Source organism: Motacilla alba, chromosome 6, assembly GCF_015832195.1.
Source record: "Motacilla alba alba isolate MOTALB_02 chromosome 6, Motacilla_alba_V1.0_pri, whole genome shotgun sequence".
NCBI classification, from domain to species: Eukaryota; Metazoa; Chordata; class Aves; order Passeriformes; family Motacillidae; genus Motacilla; species Motacilla alba.
The window spans coordinates 17,866,988-17,888,225 of NC_052021.1; the positions used below are offsets into that span (position 1 = coordinate 17,866,988).

The 21,238-nt window shown below is 41.3% G+C and overlaps 1 protein-coding gene across 1 annotated transcript; it reads right to left on the bottom strand.

The window, feature by feature from the left end:
* Nucleotides 1–6: 6 nt before the first annotated feature.
* Nucleotides 7–16,591, bottom strand: RBP3 (retinol binding protein 3). Its single transcript, XM_038141122.1, has 4 exons — nt 13,443–16,591; nt 6,503–6,693; nt 3,613–3,755; nt 7–1,793 (listed from the first exon to the last, which is right to left on the bottom strand). Exons 1-4 carry the CDS (start codon nt 16,482–16,484, stop codon nt 1,465–1,467), a joined length of 3,705 nt encoding a protein of 1,234 aa, XP_037997050.1. The 5' UTR covers nt 16,485–16,591; the 3' UTR covers nt 7–1,464.
* Nucleotides 16,592–21,238: the final 4,647 nt, after the last annotated feature.

The window sequence follows — 21,238 nt, forward strand, 5'->3', positions numbered from 1 at the left end:
AACTGATTGTTTTTAGGAAAGCAAAGCAGTTTATCTGGATCATTGAGACATTAAAGAGGTTTAAAACACATTAGAAGAAATACATTAGCGTTGTTTACTCATTCATTGACTACTCCATTTTTTTACACATTAAGAGTATTTAATATTCTTCATACATATATCACTTTACATGAAATTCTGTATGGGATTTAGTTAATTAAAATATTTTCCACAACACTGAGAAGTTTAACAACAAGCTAGTTCATAAAAATCAGAACATGAAAATGTCTCAGAAGAGTTCAGGTTAGCAATCACACTGAATGTAGTTGATAAGACAAAAAATAAAAAGGATGGAAAATCTCTTTAGTTCTTAAAATTTTCTTCCTGTAAAAACTGGAAGTCAAGTGTTTAACACAATTTATTAAAAAAAAATGGCAGGAACTTAAAAATGAGCAAATGAACACCAATGTGTAACTACTGTAGACTCTAACTGAATTTTGGGGGACTATTTCCCTGATTTAATTATCTTACAGCTGGCATTTTGTAGAGATGAGAAAACCTGAGATCTAAATTAAAGTTACACATATTTGTAAATAATTACGAAGATATATGTTTAACTAAGAATTGTAGGAAAGACAAGGAATGCTGTGCATTAAGCTCCTGTCAATATCTCTGTGAGTTATCCTGAAATCCACTATCACTTCATATGTAGCTTGATAGCAGGGTGCAAAAGATATTTTTCAGCTTTTTTTTTTTTTTTTTTTTCTGTATTTGTAGCAGGACAGAGCAAATTAATTTTAGCCTTAAGTAAAAAAGGTATGGTTCTTTTCCTTGAGTCAGTTGACCTGGGCACAGGGTAGAAGAGTCAATGTACTGCCTTTGTCCTGCTCATCCTCCCCTCTGACAGACACTGAGAGGAGCAGGCATGTTCCTTTCAAATACCAGGAGTCTTGGACACCCTGACAGACTGGGAATGTTATGTTTGCTACATCTAAATGATGAAATGGAGAAGAGACTTAATTTGGCTCTTGCAGTTTGGAAAACAGACTCTTCCAACTACTGCTAATTTTTAAAGATGTATAAATAGGAATGTTTCCAAAGGAGAAGAGCCTTTTCTGTCTTTAAAGTTGTTAACATGCTTTCAATAGTGACAACTGGGATTTTCTATGGGACGAAAGGAGAGCTGTGATTGGTAGCTACACTTCAAAACACTTACTGAACATTTATGTTTGATTACAGGAGAAGAATTCAGAAACCCCAGTGAATTATTCAAGTATTTCAACCACGCACAGAAAGACCTGGGTTCCACAGAATGGGGAAAAATGCCAGCATGTTGGAAAGGAGTCACTTTGAGCTATGTACAGGGACTCGATCACTGACTGAAATGAAGAGAGACTGAAACAAAGCTCCCACTTCTTTCTAGGGTTTACATTTGGGTAGCTAGCTTTCTTTTCATAAGAGCTAGGGATGTGTTCCTCCACAGGGCTATCTAGAGCTGTGTAGGTGAGCACTGAGCATCTCCTTTGCTTTGATGAGTGCTGTTTCAGCTGATGCTTCTATGTGAGGAGGGACTCCTTTCCCTTCCCAAGAGGTGCTGTCTGCAGAGATGACTGATCTGGAGGTGGGGATGACAATGTAGAAGTTGGTTTCATCTACCTGATACGTCTGTGGGGAATGGCAGCCACCACTGGTCTGCTCCCCAATGATGAGAGCTCTGCTCAGTCTCTTCATTATGTATACAAACTCTTCGGCAGCCCCAGCTGTCACAGCACTGGTAAGGATTACCAGCCCCTTCTGAGAGCCGTACCTCTCCCCTGTAGGGTAGGAAAAAAACCCATCAGAAATGAATCCATTTTCAGAGAATTATTTGTATAGTAGATCAAAGAGAAGCCAAGATAGAGGGTTTGCTCCCCACCTGCTATTAACAACCCAAGAAGTTTGGGAATTTACTTTTGCCTATGATAGTATTAAAGTACTTTCAACACTAGCCCAAACTATATGCTGTAAAAAAAGGTTGTCCCCCTGTGTGGTGCTCTTGTGCCATCAGCTTCTGCTTATGAGCTCCATAAGGAGAGAAGCCAGCTCATGATGATTACTGTTAGCTCTTGTGTGGCTTTGACTTTTACGGGAGCTCCAGATCTCATCAGAGTAGCAGAATAGACAGGTGAGAAAAATTACATTTTTCACTATTGCAGCAGGAGTAGTCAAAACTCATCCAGAAGCATCTTCAGTTTCACCCTCATCCCTGTTCTAGGAACATGACTGTCATACAGCTTGGCCTGCAACTGTGCAGGCATTATTTTATGAAATTACAATTATAGTAGTTTCCCACAGCTTTTTTATAGTTTGTAAATGGATGCTATACATGGCCTTTGTCCCAAACCCTTCAACAAATACCCCTTTATTATTAGGATCTGAGCCAAGTATCTCATTTTCTTACATAAAACAGCTGACAGGAATAGGAAGGGCTTTGAACTTTATTTTCAATATATCTGAACATGCTAGATACTTTTTGATAGTTTAGTTTCTTTGAAAAAGTGACCAGTGGGTAATAACTAGGACTTGATAGCTTGAAAAGTAAACTGCTCTAAAAATGTCAATTTATGAGTAAGTAATAGTATGACATCTAATTCTCATGCTAAATTCTAAGAGAGGGGCCCAATAGCATGGTAATTAATTTTCACACCATCTTTTGTCTTCTCATTTCACTATAAACATAATAACCATTAAAATACTCTTTTCACAGTAGATACATATAATACAGGACCAGATCCAGGTCCTTTGAAGTTAATATGAGTCTGCCTGTTCTCTTTGATGGGAACTGGAGTGTGTGTCCATAGAAATCATGTCCCTGAGCACAACCCACCTCTGCCTGGGAAAATAGATAGACCCTGCAGACTGGGACAAAATTTAACCATTTCAGCATGATCCAGGCCAGCAACTGCAGACACCATTAACTTTTTTGCTGCTGTCTTAGCTTAAGAGTGGAAAATAATTAAACCCCATGTTTAAGGTTTCTTAGCGCTCTAACTGCAGCCTATGAACACTGAAGAGCTCTGTTTCTGCATATTGCAGCATCCTTTCAGCTTCCACAAACTGGGGCAGGGTGTGTGTGGGGTGTGTGTGACTCATTGCCAAATGCTTCAAACTCACCCAGATGTACAAAATTTAGTGTTTTCCTTTCTCTTGTCTGGACAAACTGGGGTATTATGGTGTTTTCATCTACTGATGTAGAGGATGACACATGTAGGTAGTAGGGAACAAGGACTAAAACTGTATGTGAGTGTTGGAAGAGACCTCACTAGAGGTCCAGGCAACACTGGATTAATTTTTAATTTTGACAACTTTTAAAAGCAACAAGTTACAGCTGCTCTACACAGTATTTGGCTGAACTTATGGGGACCTCTGTGCCCAACATACCCCATTTCAAGGAGTGATAAACTGCTTATTTCTAGATGACATTGAGTGACATGGCTGAAATGCACATTTTTGTTTCTACATTCTCTACACAGCTTGAGCTGATCATGGCAGGTTCTTCCACCAAGTAAGTTACAGGATTTAATGGCTCACTTTAAAATGACAAGGAGAGACATCTAAAATGAAATGCTATACTGAAAAGAAATTGTTATTTACCTTTGAGCTGTGGCTGGGTCCATATCTCCTTTATTGAGTCACTAGGTCTGTCATAAACCTTGTCCAAGAGAACTGGGTGTCCTTCATCAAAGAAATATGAGCATAGAATTGCTATGGGTGTAGTGGAGCCTCCAATATTGTACCTTTTCAAAAATTAAAAATATTAAGGAAACAAGTGAAAATTTGTGTCAGGCAGTAAATCTCTCTTCCAAGTATTGTTCCTTAATACCAGTCCTGAAAAGGCTTATGGCTACATTTTGATATATTTATTGTCATTCTCCCCTATCAGCATTTGCATGTCTATCAGATAAGCAAAATCCTGTCTAAGAGTGTCAGACTGTTATTGCCCACAACTAAATTCCAAAGCAAACACAAAACTTAAAAGTCTATTTTTTTCTTGATGTTACCCAGAAAAAATCAGAAAGTAAGCAAAGATTCTGGATCTCCTGAGAAACATCAGATTCTTGTTATTCTCCTCTGAGTAACCCATTCTGTTCCTGACATAGGAGTGAATACCTAAACCCTAATACATAAAAGTAGGTTCCAATTAAAGCAAGATATGTTTGTAGAACTGTTGTGTTCTTATTTTTGCTACACAAAATGAGAAAACTTAGTGGTTTTAATGAGGCCATTTTCTTGTGCCTAAAGATTGTGTTAGATGCTTCATTTAGCACACTCCTAATTGAAAACTGGCTGCAGTTTAATTGTGCAGCAGTCTCTGAAGATTAATTTTACTGAAGAGCCTGTCATTGGAGAACTATGCTATGAATACACACAATTATCTACCAAAATATTTTTGTGTGTCACTTTTCACTAATACTAGAGCAGATACAGCTCTAGAAATGTTTGTACTTCACTTACTGATAGTGTGGATTCACTACTTTCCTGTAGGTGATTTTAGGAGTACCCAGCACAGGCATTCAAGCAAAAACCTGCTGGAAAATGAGTTCATTCAGTTCAATCTATGGCTAAGAATTTTCACCTCCACAAAAGGATCCGACAATCTAGGGGGCCTCTGTTCTGAAGAGTGAAATCGTTATTCTTCAGCATTTGGGAGCTGTGTGATAGACAGTGTGACTGGCTAGAAGTGAAGTAACCATCTCCAGCGTGTGGTGCTGTGCTGCCGGGAGGTGAGGCTGCTGCCACTGTACCCAGCACAGCCCCAGCTCCCACAGGTGCCACCAGGGCTGCAGGTGGTGGCAGGCAGGGCGATGCTGGAATGCTCTTCCCCTCTTCCCAGGACTCTCTTGCAGACAGTGAAACTGCAGTATCTTTAGCCTGTGATAATGACTGAGCAGGTGCCAGAGTTTTTACCTTAACTCTTGGAGGCTAGTACTCCTTCTTACAGATGTCTTATGTGACCTTAGGGAGACCTTTTAGTTTATCAGTGTCTCCTATCAATGCTGTGAGAGTTAAAAATATGAAGTTCATGAGTGGCACAGCTGTTCTATGAAGGGGGACTATTAAGGTGAGAGACATTATGCATTATGGTTAATCCCATGCAAAATTGAAATTATCCAAATATGAAGTTCATGAGTGACCCAGCTGTTTCAGGGAGGAACACTTGTAAAATGAGAAACATTATTCTTTATAGTTAATCCTATGCAAAATTTAAATCATCAGTCTTAAAAGATTGGCTAACGGAAGAATTTCAGAAGGTTTGTTTGGGTCTCTCTTTTGTATACCTTCAGAGACTGGGTCTTTTATGTGCCCTCAAAGGACTGAAAATATATTAAATAAAAAAAAAAATAACCAAAACCAAACAACATATGAAAAGAGCTATAATGATACCATTTAGTACCTGAGATGTGATTTCATCTTTGCTATTTTAGTGCCCTCAGCCCTGAAATTTTTAGTTTGGGAGAAAACTGGGGCAAGAAAGAGGAAAGTCCCAATGCTATCTCAAGTCTAGTGGAAGATGGTGGTGCTTTTGCTGAATTCAAATTCAGTCATGGGTGTGTTATGCTGGTCGCTGCCTTGCCTCTTCTGTGCTCACACAGTGAGATCTCTATCTCTGCTCTCATCACTGTGCTCAACTTTTCTGCCCTATGCTGAAAATCCCACAAGAAGATTACCAAATATTAAGAGCCCTGTGATAACAACTGATGCAAGTGGTTCTAACATTAAAACCAAGTTCTTACAAAGTCCTTCTTGTCTTTGGTTTATATTTGTAATGTTCTGGGCTCACACACATTAGTTCTGGACCACAACAAGGGAATGACTTCCCTAAATATTGTGTAGGAAATGTACATTTTTATATTAATCTGCTTTGATAGCTGGTGACAAATGGATGACATCTTATGGCTCATGGGTTTGGAGCACTGCTGACACACTGGAGTGTCCAGCAGAATTCTAAGCAGAGAGAAAGTGTGCGATGCTGCAGCTTGGTGCAGCAGGGCCCAGGAGTGCTACAGGACCTCTAAGTTTCACTGTGCACAGGGCCCATTCTGGACAGAACTGATTGCCCAGATTATTTAGCACTGCAGATATGGCAAATTAAATTAAAGGCCACAGCCTTAAACATGGTCTGTCTTTTTGACTGTTGAATCACTTGGCCACTACATGAAGTAAAAGATTTATTTATATATATATATGTGGCACATAGAGAGTTAGAGTATACAAATAAAACACATGTAAGGTCCAGATTTGCATTCTGCAAACTATTCCCTAAATTTGCCTATTTAGTTCTAAACATCTCAAGTGATAATACAATTTATCTTCAGATATACTTCCAGACTGTTATTATTTTCCTTGGCTGTTTTCCTTTTCTCATTTAATCCTAGCAATGTTAGCCTGTAAACAGGACAGCAAGCCATGTAGAGCTAATTCACTGTTACAAATAAAATGCTGCTTTGAAAGAGCTTTGGTTATTTGCCATTCAAAGGTTTACCTCATGTCTATGATTAATGCATCTGTGTGAACAATCTTCTTCCAAACATGCTCTATCATTAGGTCAGACACCTGGGTTAGAAGTTCACTGTCTCCAAACATATCAAATCTCAGATAGCCGATGTTGTTTTCAAATACATTTGTGTGGAATGAAAATTTAATCAAATCTTCAAATACTTCTGGCGGAGGGATCTGAAAGAGTATGGAGAAACAAAACAAATCATTTGCTGGCACTATCTTGACACAAAATTATGTGGGTAATGTTTAATCCAGGTGGGATATGTGTGAGGAATGTGACCAAGTTTGAAAAAACATAATAAATTTTACAATATTTTTGCACGCTAAACATAGGTTAGCATTGCCTGATGAATTTTTGCACAGTACAAGGTGCATCAATTACACCCAGAATCCAGATCAGGCTCCTATATCCCAGAGCTCAGTTTATTTTTCAAAAATACAAGAATTTCCTTGAAGCAAAGAGGCTACAAGACCAATCCCAGCCTGCAGCACAGATCCCAGGCCTGCCACCCAAGCCCACATGTTGCCTTTAGGAGCTGTTTCTAAACACAGCACCTGAGACTTTCATAATCTCTTGATTGGCCTCACCAGACAAACAGCTGCTGGCTGCAGGTGCGAGTGGCCCCAGCCCCTCTTAATGACCCAGTCCCTGTGAGAGTGAGGAACCTGATGTGTTGGGCATGTGCAGGGATACTCATGGAGTAGACATGTTAAATCTCTTATGTGGTGGCCATGTGCCTGGAGCCTCACGTGTTAGGTTGCGATTTATTTAATTTTGCTTAGCTTATGTTATTAAACAGCAGACATTTTTTAGTAGCAACGTGTAGCCAAATAATAAAGCTCTCCTAGTAACCCCTGTATACATTGAGACATAGCCAGATCCCATTGCTAAACTTCTATTTTGTATGCAGTATCTAAAAATGGAATAGTCTCCTTCAGCTTGAGATAAGAATTTAGGATACATATGGCTTTTATGACCTTCAGCCGTTTGGTCTTTTGTCCTCAGGGTTGCTGTGAAAATGGTGTTATACCTTCTTTTTAATCAGTTGCCCTCTGCCATACTCATCCCCAGAAAATCCATGCTTTTACACTCAAAAGAACAAGGAATCAGCAGTGAGCCATGTGCTAGAGGTGCTCTCCCAGTCTACAACATGCCACAGAATTGGGCAGGCCTTTGGCTTTCTGCAACTGCAGAGAAGTCAAGTGATCTCCTGACCTCTATATAGTGCTCTGGCCTGGAGCTGGGCTCCTGCCAAAAGCAGGACTGCCACAGCAGAAAGAGTTTTTTTCCAAGGTGTGTGAATGCAGCTGTGTTTGACACAGCTTGAGGTTACCTAGGGGAAAATTCCCTACCATATGACACTTCATCATTCAGTCCCTGACGTATGTCAAAATTATCAAAATTTCAATCACTAGTTTAAAAGCCCTGTTGGCCAGTAGCTGCTGACCTGATGATAAGAGCAAACTCTTTTCTGTACTCTTCTTTATCACTATACCTTGTGAAAATAACCATTGTATCTGGACTGCAAGCACATCAGTCCAGCACTGCTGAGTTTGTCATTTCCAATCCACTTCTCAGTGACCGCAATGATACTTGATCTGCCCACTGTACTTTGATTAACTAATCACAGTTTTGAAAAATATATCCAGCATGCATTGATTGTTCTGATAGAACTTATGTCTACTTCAGAGATACTGGTCCCCCCCCACCCCCAGGAAGAAAATAAAAACATCACTCATTAGTAACACCTACAGATAAAACTGCTCTGTTAATCTCAGCCACTTACTAATGATATTTTAACTGAACACACAGATGTCTTATCTCTGTCTCCAGTGATAACTGCTAAATGCATGCCCATAAACATGTTAAGAGTAATAACTGCCTGATAAATTTTTTCTGGACTTGTTCTTTTACTGTGATGCATCACAGTTTTGTTCCATGAGGACTTCAGTTTTGATAACTTTTGAAAATTCATTATAAATTTCAAGGTAGGAAGGTTGCTCACCCTAGGCCTCCTGGGGTGAAATAAATGTGCAAGGATCTAAATGAAAGCTCTTCATGGCTGCAAGAAAAGGTATGAAAATGTATCTATTCTAACACTGGAAATCGGATGAAAAGCACTCAGAATGTAATTTTGGGGTGCCAGGGAAAGTGTCTGACCCTTTCAGCAGAAGAGATGAGGAGCCAGTGACTGATATCAGAGAGTTACTGCCCCACAAAACTGCAGGTTCATGACACTGGCATGTGGGCCACGTGCTGCGGGTACCTAAGGAGGTAAGTCAAGCTTCAGGAAGGAACCACATGCTCTCCTTTGGAAGGCAGGGCTCTGTTTGCTGGCCAAGGACAAGCTGGGACAGGATGCAGCTGAAAGCAAGATCTGGTGCTCAGTCAGATAGTGTTTACATACAAATGACTTGTTGTTAAATATAAACCCTCAGGGGTACACTATAAGCAATGTGGCTACACTGAAGGACCTCCAAGCTAACTCCACTTTAAGCCAAGGAAAAATGTTTTTTCATTAACTATATAAGAGTCTGCAGTCCTATTCTGCAGACTCCTTTCACAGGTGAATGGTGTAAGTAAAGCACATGATGACCTTAGAATGCTGCCCTGGGACTTGTGCATGGAGTTTGACACGAACCCCAGCCATGGGCAAACCACTTTTCTAAATGTGCTTCTCTTCCCTCTTTTCTCTCTTTTCATCTCTCCCTTGTTTTGTCTATTTAGATGGAACCTGTTTTTCCATATCTATTTTTGTGCTGACCATTGTAAGATAACTCTTATTTCCATTAAGGATGCATTAAGTGCTGTCAACTGCTGGCTGCTAAAATATTATCAGCAAACACCCTTGCAATACCATTGCAAACCCCGAGATTAGTTTAAGAACCTTGACATCTTGAGGGCTGAGGGGCAGGCTTGCACTTTTCTCAGAGCATTGGGTTCCTTGTGTACCCTCAGAGGCTAGAATGGAACTGTTCATCAGGCCCCCATCTCGAGCACTGAGCAGGAACAGCTCTAGCCCTGACAGCTCATTCTCACTTGCTCTTAACAACACACATTTTACTGGGTGATTTCCAGGCAATCCACCCTAGTACGTCACCAGCCTTACTATTAGAAAGATGTTTTTAAGTTCTAGTGTAAACAGTCTAAGTTCACTACTGTGTACTGTTTAAGTGCATTACTTCTTGGCCTATTTACTATGGACAAGGGAAGAGATTATTCTTTTCATATTTGAAACAGTCTCTTACGTATCTAAAGATTGTTTTCATGTCTCCTCTCAGTTTTCTTCTCTCTGGAATAAACAACTCAAATATTTTAAACTTTTTGAAGGCTACTTTTATTCAGTATTCTCTTTACTCCTATCCCTCTTTTCTGCTGTCTCTGTACTTGAGCCACATCTTTCCAGGAAGCCATTGCCCAAAACTGAGCATATTATACTCTAGATGAGTTTTCTTTACAGCTAAATGTAGTAGAAGATTCCATGTCTTCTTGATTATATTCTTCCTTATCCATTCCAGGTTGATGATAATGAGTATTTACTGCAACAGATTGACCCTATCGACTTGTGCTCAAGTTATGAACTCTGAAGAACCCATTTACATTTCTACAGGACTCCCACTAAACAAACTACCTTTCTCCCAGAATTGTGCAGTGAACAGCTACCACCCCAGAAACAGGCAAGCAAAGATTGCAAAAGGCGAAGAGCCAATGAGAGTTAAACAGGAGGCATTTTTCTCTTGCATAAACTTGCATAGTACCACTGACTTTACTGTCAGTGGTTATGTTGATATAAATCAACATCATATGGACCTACAACAATTGTTTTTCCACTTGTTAGCAATAGATGTAGGAATTTGATTATTGATCTTGATGCTTGGAGGCTGACTATTTTGATTTCACTCATTAATGAAGGGATATGAACAAACTGTACTTCTTTCTGGTGAAACATCTCTAACTATTGCCTCCTTCAGCAACTACAATACTGTCCTATATATACATATTCATCTGGAAACAGAAGGACTTGAAATGCAAGAAAAACCTCTCTTTACAAAAGATTAATTTTTGCCTTTTATTCTGCTCATCATTTTCAGCTGCTTATGTAAACTGTCATTACAAAACTTCTCTTAGGTGACTGACTAAAAGTATTTCGTAATTAAGACTGCACTAAAAGTATTTGGTCATTAAGAAGGGGATGAAATAATTACTCAGGGAGACTCCTCATCACTTAACATGGATATAACACTTATGCCAAAATCAGGCAACAGTTCTTCCTTAGGTAGACAGTCACAAACACAAATGTTTCAGTTTGTAGAGGAAGGTTTGACTATAGAGGGAGAGAGAGACAGAATAATAAGTAAGGATTATTAAACTGCAGGTCAGCAAGTTTACAGAGCTCTGCCTTATAAGCAAAATGTTATTTTCTGGATCACAAAAAATATAGACAAAATTTGCCTCAAGGAAGCCCGACTTTGCAAAGTGGCATTTATGCGGCTGACAGCTCTGACTAGCAGTGACCTTGCTGCTGCTCAGAGGAGACATATTCACTCCTCTGTACTATGCTTCAGCAGCTATTCTAGTGCAGCAGATGCAAAGGTCTGCGTGCATTTCACTTGTCTGTCTCCTATGTCCCATCCCATCCTTCCTGCAGTTATTCATCATCACTGTGTTAATTGTGTTGGATCTGCTTCACCATCAAGGTCATTAACAGTAAAATTCTATCGTCAAGGGAGAGGGTGGCTTGGAAGATAGGTAGCACAAGAGAAAAACTAGCTCTTAGGTTTTTTAAGGAATAATGTGATATAGATTAAGAGAGCCACTATGTCATGGCTGCTGAATTTAATTTTTTTTTAAATTTACAAATGCAGCTAGTGCCATCATATATGCATCACTGTACTCTAAAGATATTTGTTCTCTGGGGTACACTGAAATGTTCCACAGAAAGCATCCTTCTTATGGCTGCAAAAACAAAACAGGAGATGAAGGTACTCTTGCTGCCCAGGGCTCTGTGGAATAGGTGAATTTTCTTTTACTTCCATCTCAAGGAAAATCCTTTAATGACTTCAGTGTCTTCGTTAACATCTTAATGCTCTCTTGTCTGACTCCCAATTTCCTCCAGCAGTATGAGGGAATGCTTCTGTCTCTGGAAACCGTTTTATTCTCAAAAGAGATGTGATTCTCTGCTCTTTATACATTATTTCACCTTGGAGAAATCTCACATTTGCCCTAATTTTCATCCACACTGATGTGATTTCCTTCTTATGGATGTGTCCCTGACCTCTTCCAATCATTTTGCTTGACAAAGAACTATGGTAAAGCAGAGGCATTGAATAACATAATGGCATTTCTTCACTAGCTCTTTCAGGATCAGAATTTGATGTCATGTGACAAATAAGATACTTGTCCTCTATGTTATGTTCTTGATGTTTAAGGTCTGAATAAAGTAAGATATGAACAAGTAAAAACCACCAACAGTATTCATTAACAACTTTCAATGAACAGAGTGACTAATCTGCAAGATTTTTCAATTCTGTAGAATGGGGAGAAATTATGATGTGTCGCTACTGGTATGTTGATAATAACTGAGCATGGAACTCTGCTTTGACTCTAGTCAAAAGCATTGAAATATCTTTAGAGTGAAATTTTCTTCACACAACCAAGTTAGGAGGGAGAGTGCTGGAATAGAAAACTCCTTTAATTAATCATTTCCATTTAATCTTAGAGGCAAGAATGGGGCCAGCATGTCTTGGTTAACAAACTTGAAAAAAAAATCCATCCCTGGCAATGCTTAGACTTTGTCCTTTACCTTAGTATTTGTGATAATACCACAAAGGTCATGGCCACTTTAAATCATGCATGCCAAAAATTTCAGAGTGTGGAAGTCCACGGATTTCCTCCCCCAGGAAACATTTAATAGTTACCTGACACTTGGTCTACTCTGGTTCATTGCAAAGGCAAATGCATTCTCTTCAAAAGTAATTTTAGGAGTCCCTGGAGAAAATACATCTCTGATAGCCATGCTAGTGCAGTAGCCAGAAAGCATCTAACTCCATCCAAGAAAGGGATCAGGTTATCCTAACCCTCTATTTAATTTGAAGATGGAATTTTAACAAGTGCTCCTGGGAGCTCCCTCCAGCACAACAATGAACAAGAAAGATTGCCAAGGCAGACCAGCGTATAAACACTCAGGCTCAGAACAAAGCACAGACTGTTATGCAAACCACACAGCAAGGGCAAAAGTAGATTATTAAAAATCAATTTCTCCCTGGAGTCACCTAACTTCCACCCAGATACTTCTTCCAAAATATTTCTAGGTCACTGGGAAACTGTCTGATGCTGAGCATGAGATACAATTAGAACAACTTTCCACTGCCACTACCAAAGGAGTTGCTGATTATTCTGGTGTAATAGATGTCAGCTGCTACAATTTTATATAGAAAAGTCCATCAAAGAGCACATGGCTGCATGTTTAGTGAGTTGTATGCATTTACTCTAGTCCAACTAAACTTTCCTCAAATGACAGCCTGGGTTTTCAAACCTGGGTTTGAAACCAGAGCGTTTCTGAATTAATTATAGCTGAAAAAACTGCATCGTTGAAAGAGGAGGGATCACAGAAACAATGAGATATCTTCCCTCTGACTCTGAGGCCCTGCATTTTTGCTTGTGGCATATGGCAAATGAGCTTCACAGCCTGAAGGTTGTTTCCAAAATCTATGCATCCAGAACCACCATCTAATTCCACAAGCTACTACCCTAAGTGTCAGAGACAGCTCAGCCTACGAAACCTACTCTGGCATTGGCTTCTCCTCTGGGTACAGGTAAATCTGGGTGGATTTATGGTTTGGTCTAGAAAAAAGATAAGGTATCTGACTTATTGCTCCCATTCCTGCTGCCATCTCTATAGCTGAATATGAGAGAGCTGTACCTGTTTTGGCATGAACCCTGGGATGCTGTCCTTGGCATGTTCAGGGATGTAGAGTAATTTCAGGTGTTCATCATCAGAAAGAGCTTGTAAGGTGGCAGTCACCTTCCCGGCAAGTTCTTCCTCTGTATTGATCCTTTTATAATTGTCTTTGTTCTTTGTGAGGTTAGATGCTATGACAGTGCCAATGTCCACAAAGGCATAATTATCTGCCACAAGCTTGCCCACAGTTTGCAGTATCTGTGGCACCTGGGCACGCAGGTTGGCAATGTGCTGAGCTACAGCCATGGCTTCACTGGCCTGGATGGTGATGTGTGGTTCCACCCCAGACACACTCCATACTTTTCCAGTGACTGGGCTGAGCACCACTTGGCTGGGGATGGAGGCATATAGGGAACTGTTACCAACACGATAAATGCCCACTGAGAGGGATCCACCGACTGTGGGTTCACCAACAACTGTGGCCCGGTGTAGATCCTTCATAGAGCGAGTGAAAGCTTCAGCTGCTGAGCCACTCATATGGCTTGTCAGGATGTAGATATCCTTGAGGGAGCCGTATCTCTTGCCAGTGAGCTGGGGGAGAGTCCACACCTCTGTGCTGTGAGAGGTACTACGATCGAAGACAGTGTAGAGGTGTTTCCGAGGTTCAGGGTCAAAGAAGTAGGAACAAAGTATTGGGATGGCAGTGGAGTAGCCACCTGTGTTGTATCTCATGTCAATAATCATGGCATCCGTGTCCACCAGCTTGTTCCATACCATCTGCAACAGCTGTGGCCCAATGGCCTTCACTGTTTCTGCCTCAGCCATCATATCAAAGCGAAGGTAACCCAGGTTCCCTGGCAATACCTCAATTTTGAAGAGTGCCTCAATGATGTAGCTCAGCTCTTCAGGGCTGGGAATCACATTGGGAAGCTGCTCTTCTGGTGTTGGTTCCACATGGCTGTGGAAAACATGAAGCCGATGGTCTCCAGAGGCCTCCTGCAAGTCACTGGTGAGCTGGGAAGCCAAAGTCTCGGGGTCTATAGCTGACCGATAACCTCCTTGGGCCCGTTTGGTGCTGAGCATAGCGCTGGCCTTAGCAGCCACTTCTGGGATGGCATAGTGAGCCTCTAGGAGTTGCCCGGTACCCTCCAGAAGTACTCCCATGCTCTTGTGGAAGGCTAGCACTTCTTCAGCCTTCTCCAGTGCATCCTCAGCCAACACTATGGCATCAGGAACAACTCCTCCACCCATCCAGCTTTCCCCATGGTTGTCAATGAAGGTGATAACAGGAACTGTGATAGTCAGGCCACGGGTTATTCCTGGCCCAGGCTGCAGCAGAGGAAAGGTCCGGGTGTGTGAGAGGCTTCCTGCTGTTATCTCACCGATCAGTGTGGCACGGCCCAGGGACTGCATGAGGTAAGCAAACTCCTCAGCAGCTGTAGCAGTGTGGTGGCTGGTGAGCAGGTAGATGCCACGCTTAGCCCCATAGGACTGGCCCAGCAATTCTGCCTGGCTGTTGTGCTCCTGGGTACGGTTGGTGCGTCTGTCATAAGTTGTGAAGAGATGGACAGGACCAGCAGCGGGGTCTTGAAAATAGGAGAGCAGCACAGGCACAGCAGAGGAGGAAGGGCCTCCAAGGTTGTAACGTAGGTCCATGATCAAGTTCTCTGTATTTTGAAGGGGTTCCCACACTTTGTGTACAATGTAAGGCCCCAGCTTTGCAAGCACAGAGGCATCTGCAAATTCATCAAAGCGCATATAGCCAATATTGCCTGGCAACACTGACACCTTGAAGACGGTATCCACCAAGGCATGCAGCAGCTGCTCATTGTCGGGTAAGTCAGCTGCCATTCCAACTGGCTTCTCAGCTGGGGGATCAGCAGCTTCACCTGGCATCATGACTCGGACCATCAGGCGGGGGTCATCAGATAAGGCCTGCAACTCGGTGTTGAGTTTGGTGGCCAAGTCCTCGGATGACTGCACAGAAGAGAAGTCAGAGGTGGCAAGGTGCCGCAGTAAAGCAGGCACTCTCTCCACTAAGCTGTAATAGTCCTTTAATATGTTTTTGAGGTGGCTAATGGTGCCAGGCACTGCTCTGCGCACTGCCAGGATATCCAAGGATTTCTGCAAAGCTTGCTCTGCCTCAGTAGCCACACATGGCATCACCCCACTCACTTCCCAGCTCTGTCCACCCCCACTCAAGGGGCTCACAGATCGTGACACAGGAACCATCATGTAGAAATTGGAAGGACCAATACGCAGCTTCTGGATGTCCAGTGAGCCCCCGGCTGTCTTCTCCCCAACAGTGATAGCTCTGTTCATGTGTTTGAGGATGTAAGCCACATCTTCAGCCACTCCTGTGGTGTGACGGCTGATCAGAACAATGACATCCTTGTCTTTGCTGTACCTCTCTCCCAACACCTTTGGCAGTGTCCATATCTCTGTGGTGGTGTTGGAGGGACGATTGTATACAGTCTCAACATGCAGTCTCTTGTCTTGTTCATGTAAGTATGAGATGATGAAGGGGAGGCCAGAAATCTGTCCCCCAGTGCTGTGACGAAGATCTATCACCAGGGCAGATGTATCTATCAGTGTCTTCCAGACCTTGTCCACCAGAAAAGCTCCAACTTTCTGCACAACTTCCTCTCCTATGATATAATCAATCCTCAGGTAGCCAACATTGCCTTCCAGCTTGTCATACATGATCACATGCTCAATAAGACTCAGGAGCTGCTCACGGGTAGGGGAACCCTCAGCTTCTTGTTTGGGAACTATATGTGGTAATGGCTCGTAGGAAATCACCAGTCGTGGGTCATTCAGAGCACCCTGCACTCCAGCTGTCAGGACGCTGGCCAGCATTTTTGGATCTGAGATGTCCAGGATCTCTCCGCTCTTGATTGCTTGTTCAATGGCTTCTTGCATTCCCACTAGGTTTTCAGGATAGCAGTAATTGTCCAGAAGGACTTTAGCCATGTCCAGCACTAGAGTTGGCTGAAAGATTTCCTCAGCAGGTATGCTGTACAGGATCAGTGCTGAAAACAGCAAGAAATGTGTCCTGATCATTTTGTCTTTGTACGGAACAGAAAAGAAGTCAGAAGCTTTTATCGATCAAGATGAACATAGCTCCCCAATGACTCTGGATTGCACTGAAATCCCTGTGTTGAATCCAGGTGCACTGAACAGATCTCTTATCTGCATTAAACCTTTAATCTCATTAAAATGTAGTGCATCATCCAAAGTGCACCAATAGATGAAGTTCAGCTCCTTACTACTTCATAGGCCTCTTATGAAACAGTAATGAACTTCAATCATCAAAGAAGATCTTTCTAGCAGTAAATTGTTTCCAAAAGGTAGTGTGTTGCCTGTTGCAAACTGGTCCTCCTGGCTTATCCTGAAAGTGGGTAGCTTAAATGCAATACTGATTTTTACCACAGCTAGAACAGCAATGATCAAGCCTTTTACCATTATTTATGAATAGCTTATACCAGGAGATTCTTCAGTGACTAAGTTGTATCAATATTTAATATTCTTTCAACAGTTGTTGACAATACATTGTCTTTGGTGTTTTTTAGTCTGAGCTGCAAAGGACTGTTCATACGTTCTGTGACTAAGGGCTCCAAACAAGGAACTCCAGACATTTAGCACAGCTCATAAAATCCAAGGTAATGACAGCCTTTTAATTTCTGTGCTGAGAATTGCCAGCATTTTAAACAGGACTTTGAAACACATTTGCCTCAACATAATACAGCTAAATCTGAGATGACTTTAATCTTCACAATTTGCACTCAATTAGGATTTACTTGTAATACCGTTGGGTAACATATGGTCATGTCTGATGACAGCTCCCAGCCAATAGACTTCAGGCTCAACATACCAAAATAGAATGTGGGGGGTTGTTTTCTTCTGCTCACAATGTATTTGAGACCCTATTGTATTAAGAGTTTGAAAGAGGATCAGAATATGCGGGATGCAGGCTGTACCCGCTCTGAGCTCCAGTATGACACGCCAAAGATGTACAAGAACAGATTCCTGGCTTCAAGTTTGAAATGAATTGCTACCCCAGCCACTCTGTTTGCTGGAAGTAGCTGCAAGAATAGACTCTGAAATCTGGGAAGAGCATGTTTTTGTACTTCTATCAAAATGTTGCTACATATGAATGCATGTGGAGGGAAGAATCTAAAGATGGTCTATGCCTGTCTGGATGCACTCTGTTGGTGTATGTGTGAGTGTCCTGAATGAAGCCTGCCACTCACAACTTTCAGCTTACTGTGCAAAGGATGTTACAGATGTTGTATACAAGGTGCTAACAGTCACCTCATCTTACCCAGAATGTAACAGACACAGATGAATTGCCATGAAGACAATAGTCAGAAAGGAGACAACAACAGAACAGCAACTGTGTATTTTTCATCAGTGTGGCAGATATCAGCTGTGCCCTCCGTATTTAAATGAGGTCTATCATCCCTGCTAAACTCTTTACATGACAATTTTTCCACAGCATTTAAGGAAGTATTTCCAGTCATGAACAATATTCTTCTCCAGTGAGGCCTTATATAGAGGTTAAAAATCACAAAATGGCACTTTCCTGCCTGTGATTGCTACATAATAGTAAGATTATGAAAAAATACTTTTCTCTATTTTCCTGACATTTATTTTGCCTTTTATCACAGTCTATAAAGATTTTCATATCAGAAGCACTGGAAATGGTAGCTGAGCTTCTTATGAAGCAAAAATACTGAGAAATATATATGGTATTGTGATTAGATAAGGCAAAACCCCACAGCTCAATATATTTCTCAAGTTATGCACATTCATTCTCATGTACTTCATGGCTGCCAGATAAAAAAAAGCCCAAAAAACAACTTTATAATCTAAATGTAAAATTAAGGATTTTTTCCAACATGCACAATTAAAAACACTACGACAGTGGAAACAACTATTTTTTCCTCACTGGATCTGTTCATTAATCTATTTCTATTGAAATTCAATATGAATATTCAGTATGGATTTCTGAATTCAATGTGACATGTAACTTTCACTGCTACCTTGGTAATTCTTTACAGATGGTGTTAGAAGGTAGGAATCCTTTCTGTGTGGTGTGAATTCCTTAAGATTTGGAGAATGACTATTTACTTACTCATTTTGAGGCACATATAGCTTAAGTTTTTTACAAATATGTTGTTTAATGCAAATCTGCTCATTGAACTCTGAATAACCAGATCCAAAATGTAACTCTAACATCTATTTTAATCTATAATATAATTCAAGCCAAATTCTTATTTTGATGTTAGTTTTGAGCAGAACTAAATAGCTAAGGCCTAGTTTTAACTTTTATAACTCATAAAACTTTATGATCCTTTAAAATCTGTCCACAAGTATTTCATTTTCTGACTTCCTGTGGGTATGAATTTCCCACATACTCTGAAAAGAGGTATTTTTTATCTGTCCCAGACCAGTCTGCATGCAGAGTCTGCATTACTCAGATCATATGCTAAAAATCTTCCATAGGCACAAGATTAAATGTTTTGCTGTATATTATTTGCCTTCTATATTCTGCCCCAGTATTCCCCAGTTCTCGCGTGCGGCTGATCCCACCATTCCCTCATCAGACTCATGCAGACACTCGGTCACTGACAGGCCGCAGTAGCAGGAGGCTCATCTGAAGGTGGCAGCAAGAACACCTTTTTCACTGGCAGAGATGCCAACAGGATGAAGGTGAAAGTTGGGATAAACTACTTTTGGTTTCAGTAAAGCCTTTAATACAGCCATTTTTAAAATTATATGTATGAATAAGAATTAATTTAAAGGTGATAGCTGACTTCCAAATACTGAGAGGCAGAATTTATTAGCTCAAGTGCAGGACTATGCTAATGAAATATTTAATGCTTCCAGGACTTCATGAGTATTTCTAGACAAACTTTCACTGCCTTTTATAGATGTACAAGTCTGGGTCAGTACCACTTCATAGCTGTCTGTGACAGGCATGACTGGATTGCATAGGTATGCTCTAAGACTGTCTATTCTTTTCTGTTCTTGTACTGTTTGGTACAAAGGAAAACTTGTTCCTGAGAAGGCTTTCTAGGCCCCTGAGAAATAAAAAGAATTAATAATAACACCCTTAGATTCCTTTCTAATTCCCATGCCAAAAGAAGTAATGTTAGATTTTTGTCCCAAGGTTTTTCAGTTTTTATGCCATGCAAGCCTGTAGAGATTAAAACTGAACTTGGAAGTTTTCTTTCACATTATTTTAATATTAAAATATTTCAATTTTATGAAAATGAAAATAGTATTCTGAGTTGCTTAACAATAACATTTGTAGTAATAAAAACTTAAATCCAAAATGTGTTAGATTTTGATTTTTTGTAAATATTCCCTTCCCTTCCCTTCCCTTCCCTTCCCTTCCCTTCCCTTCCCTTCCCTTCCCTTCCCTTCCCTTCCCTTCCCTTCCCTTCCCTTCCCTTCCCTTCCCTTCCCTTCCCTTCCCTTCCCTTCCCTTCCCTTCCCTTCCCTTCCCTTCCCCCTTATTTTATGGTGATCAAGAAAAAGAAAAAAAGAGAATGATGAGATTATTTATATTTTTAATGTAAGATTGAGTGATGGTAGAAAAAGTGTATTTCCATTTTGAAATCTCTCTAATTTCAGCCAGGAGCAGGTGGAGAGTCATCACAGTTTATGAAGCACAGCTGTGATAAACTCACACTGAACAGTCCCACTGAACAGATGAACTGCTATATTCTAGATAAGTAGAAGATTCAGGAGGTCATCAAGAAAATGCATTTCAGATATGCAACCTGACCTTGGTCAGAAACATACTTTTGGATGCGCAGTCCCTGAAGAATTGGTGTATTATGTGTTTGCATTCTATTTTCTGTATTCTCTGCATCCTACATTTTGGACAGATTTACATGTTTGTTCAGCATGGTACTCCAAGCAGTGTTACCCAGTCATAAATACCAAATATTAAATACTCTATCAAGCCCTTCTATTCTGGGGTTATATTTGAAGCAGTGAGAGGTCTGGTCATCCACAGCAGGCTTTGTTTGCTGGCCATCATGGATGGCTGCCCCCAAACCAATCCAATTCCCTCAGATGGCTCTGCCCCCAAACCGATCTGATTCCCGCAGATGGCTCTGCCCCCAAACTGATCTGATTCCTTCAGATGGCTCTGCCCCCAAACCGATCTGATTCCTGCAGATGGCTCTGCCCCCAAACCGATCCGATTCCTTCAGATGGCTCTGCCCCCAAACTGATCTGATTCCTGCAGATGGCTCTGCCCCCAAACTGATCCGATTCCTTCAGATGGCTCTGCCCCCAAACCGATCCGATTCCCGCAGATGATTCTGCCCCCAAACCGATCCGATTCCCGCAGATGATTCTGCCCCCAATCCGATCCGATTCCCGCAGATGATTCTGCCCCCAAACCGATCTGATTCCCGCAGATGGCTCTGCTGAGAGCCTGAGGTCCTGATGGCTCCTCCTGGCGCTGCTGCCCCCCATGCTGATGTATGGCCCCTTGAGCTGTGCGGCTGTGACATCGGCCTTGTGTTTATGGTAAACGAGTGAGTTTTCATTCTAACTGTGCATCTGCTGAACACTGCACAAGCCCCAGCCTGCTCCTCAGTAACACAAGCTGCTGGTCAACATTCACAATCCAGTCATGAGGGAGGGGTTTCTTAGTGCCCAGTAGGTCCAGCTTGAAGCAGGGGTAAGATGCTTACCTGTTCTTCACAGCCTGTGGACTCTCTAGAACCATCATGACCACTTGGCTGACTTGTTGCATCTCAAAGCATTTGAAACCTGAGCGATCTCAAACAATT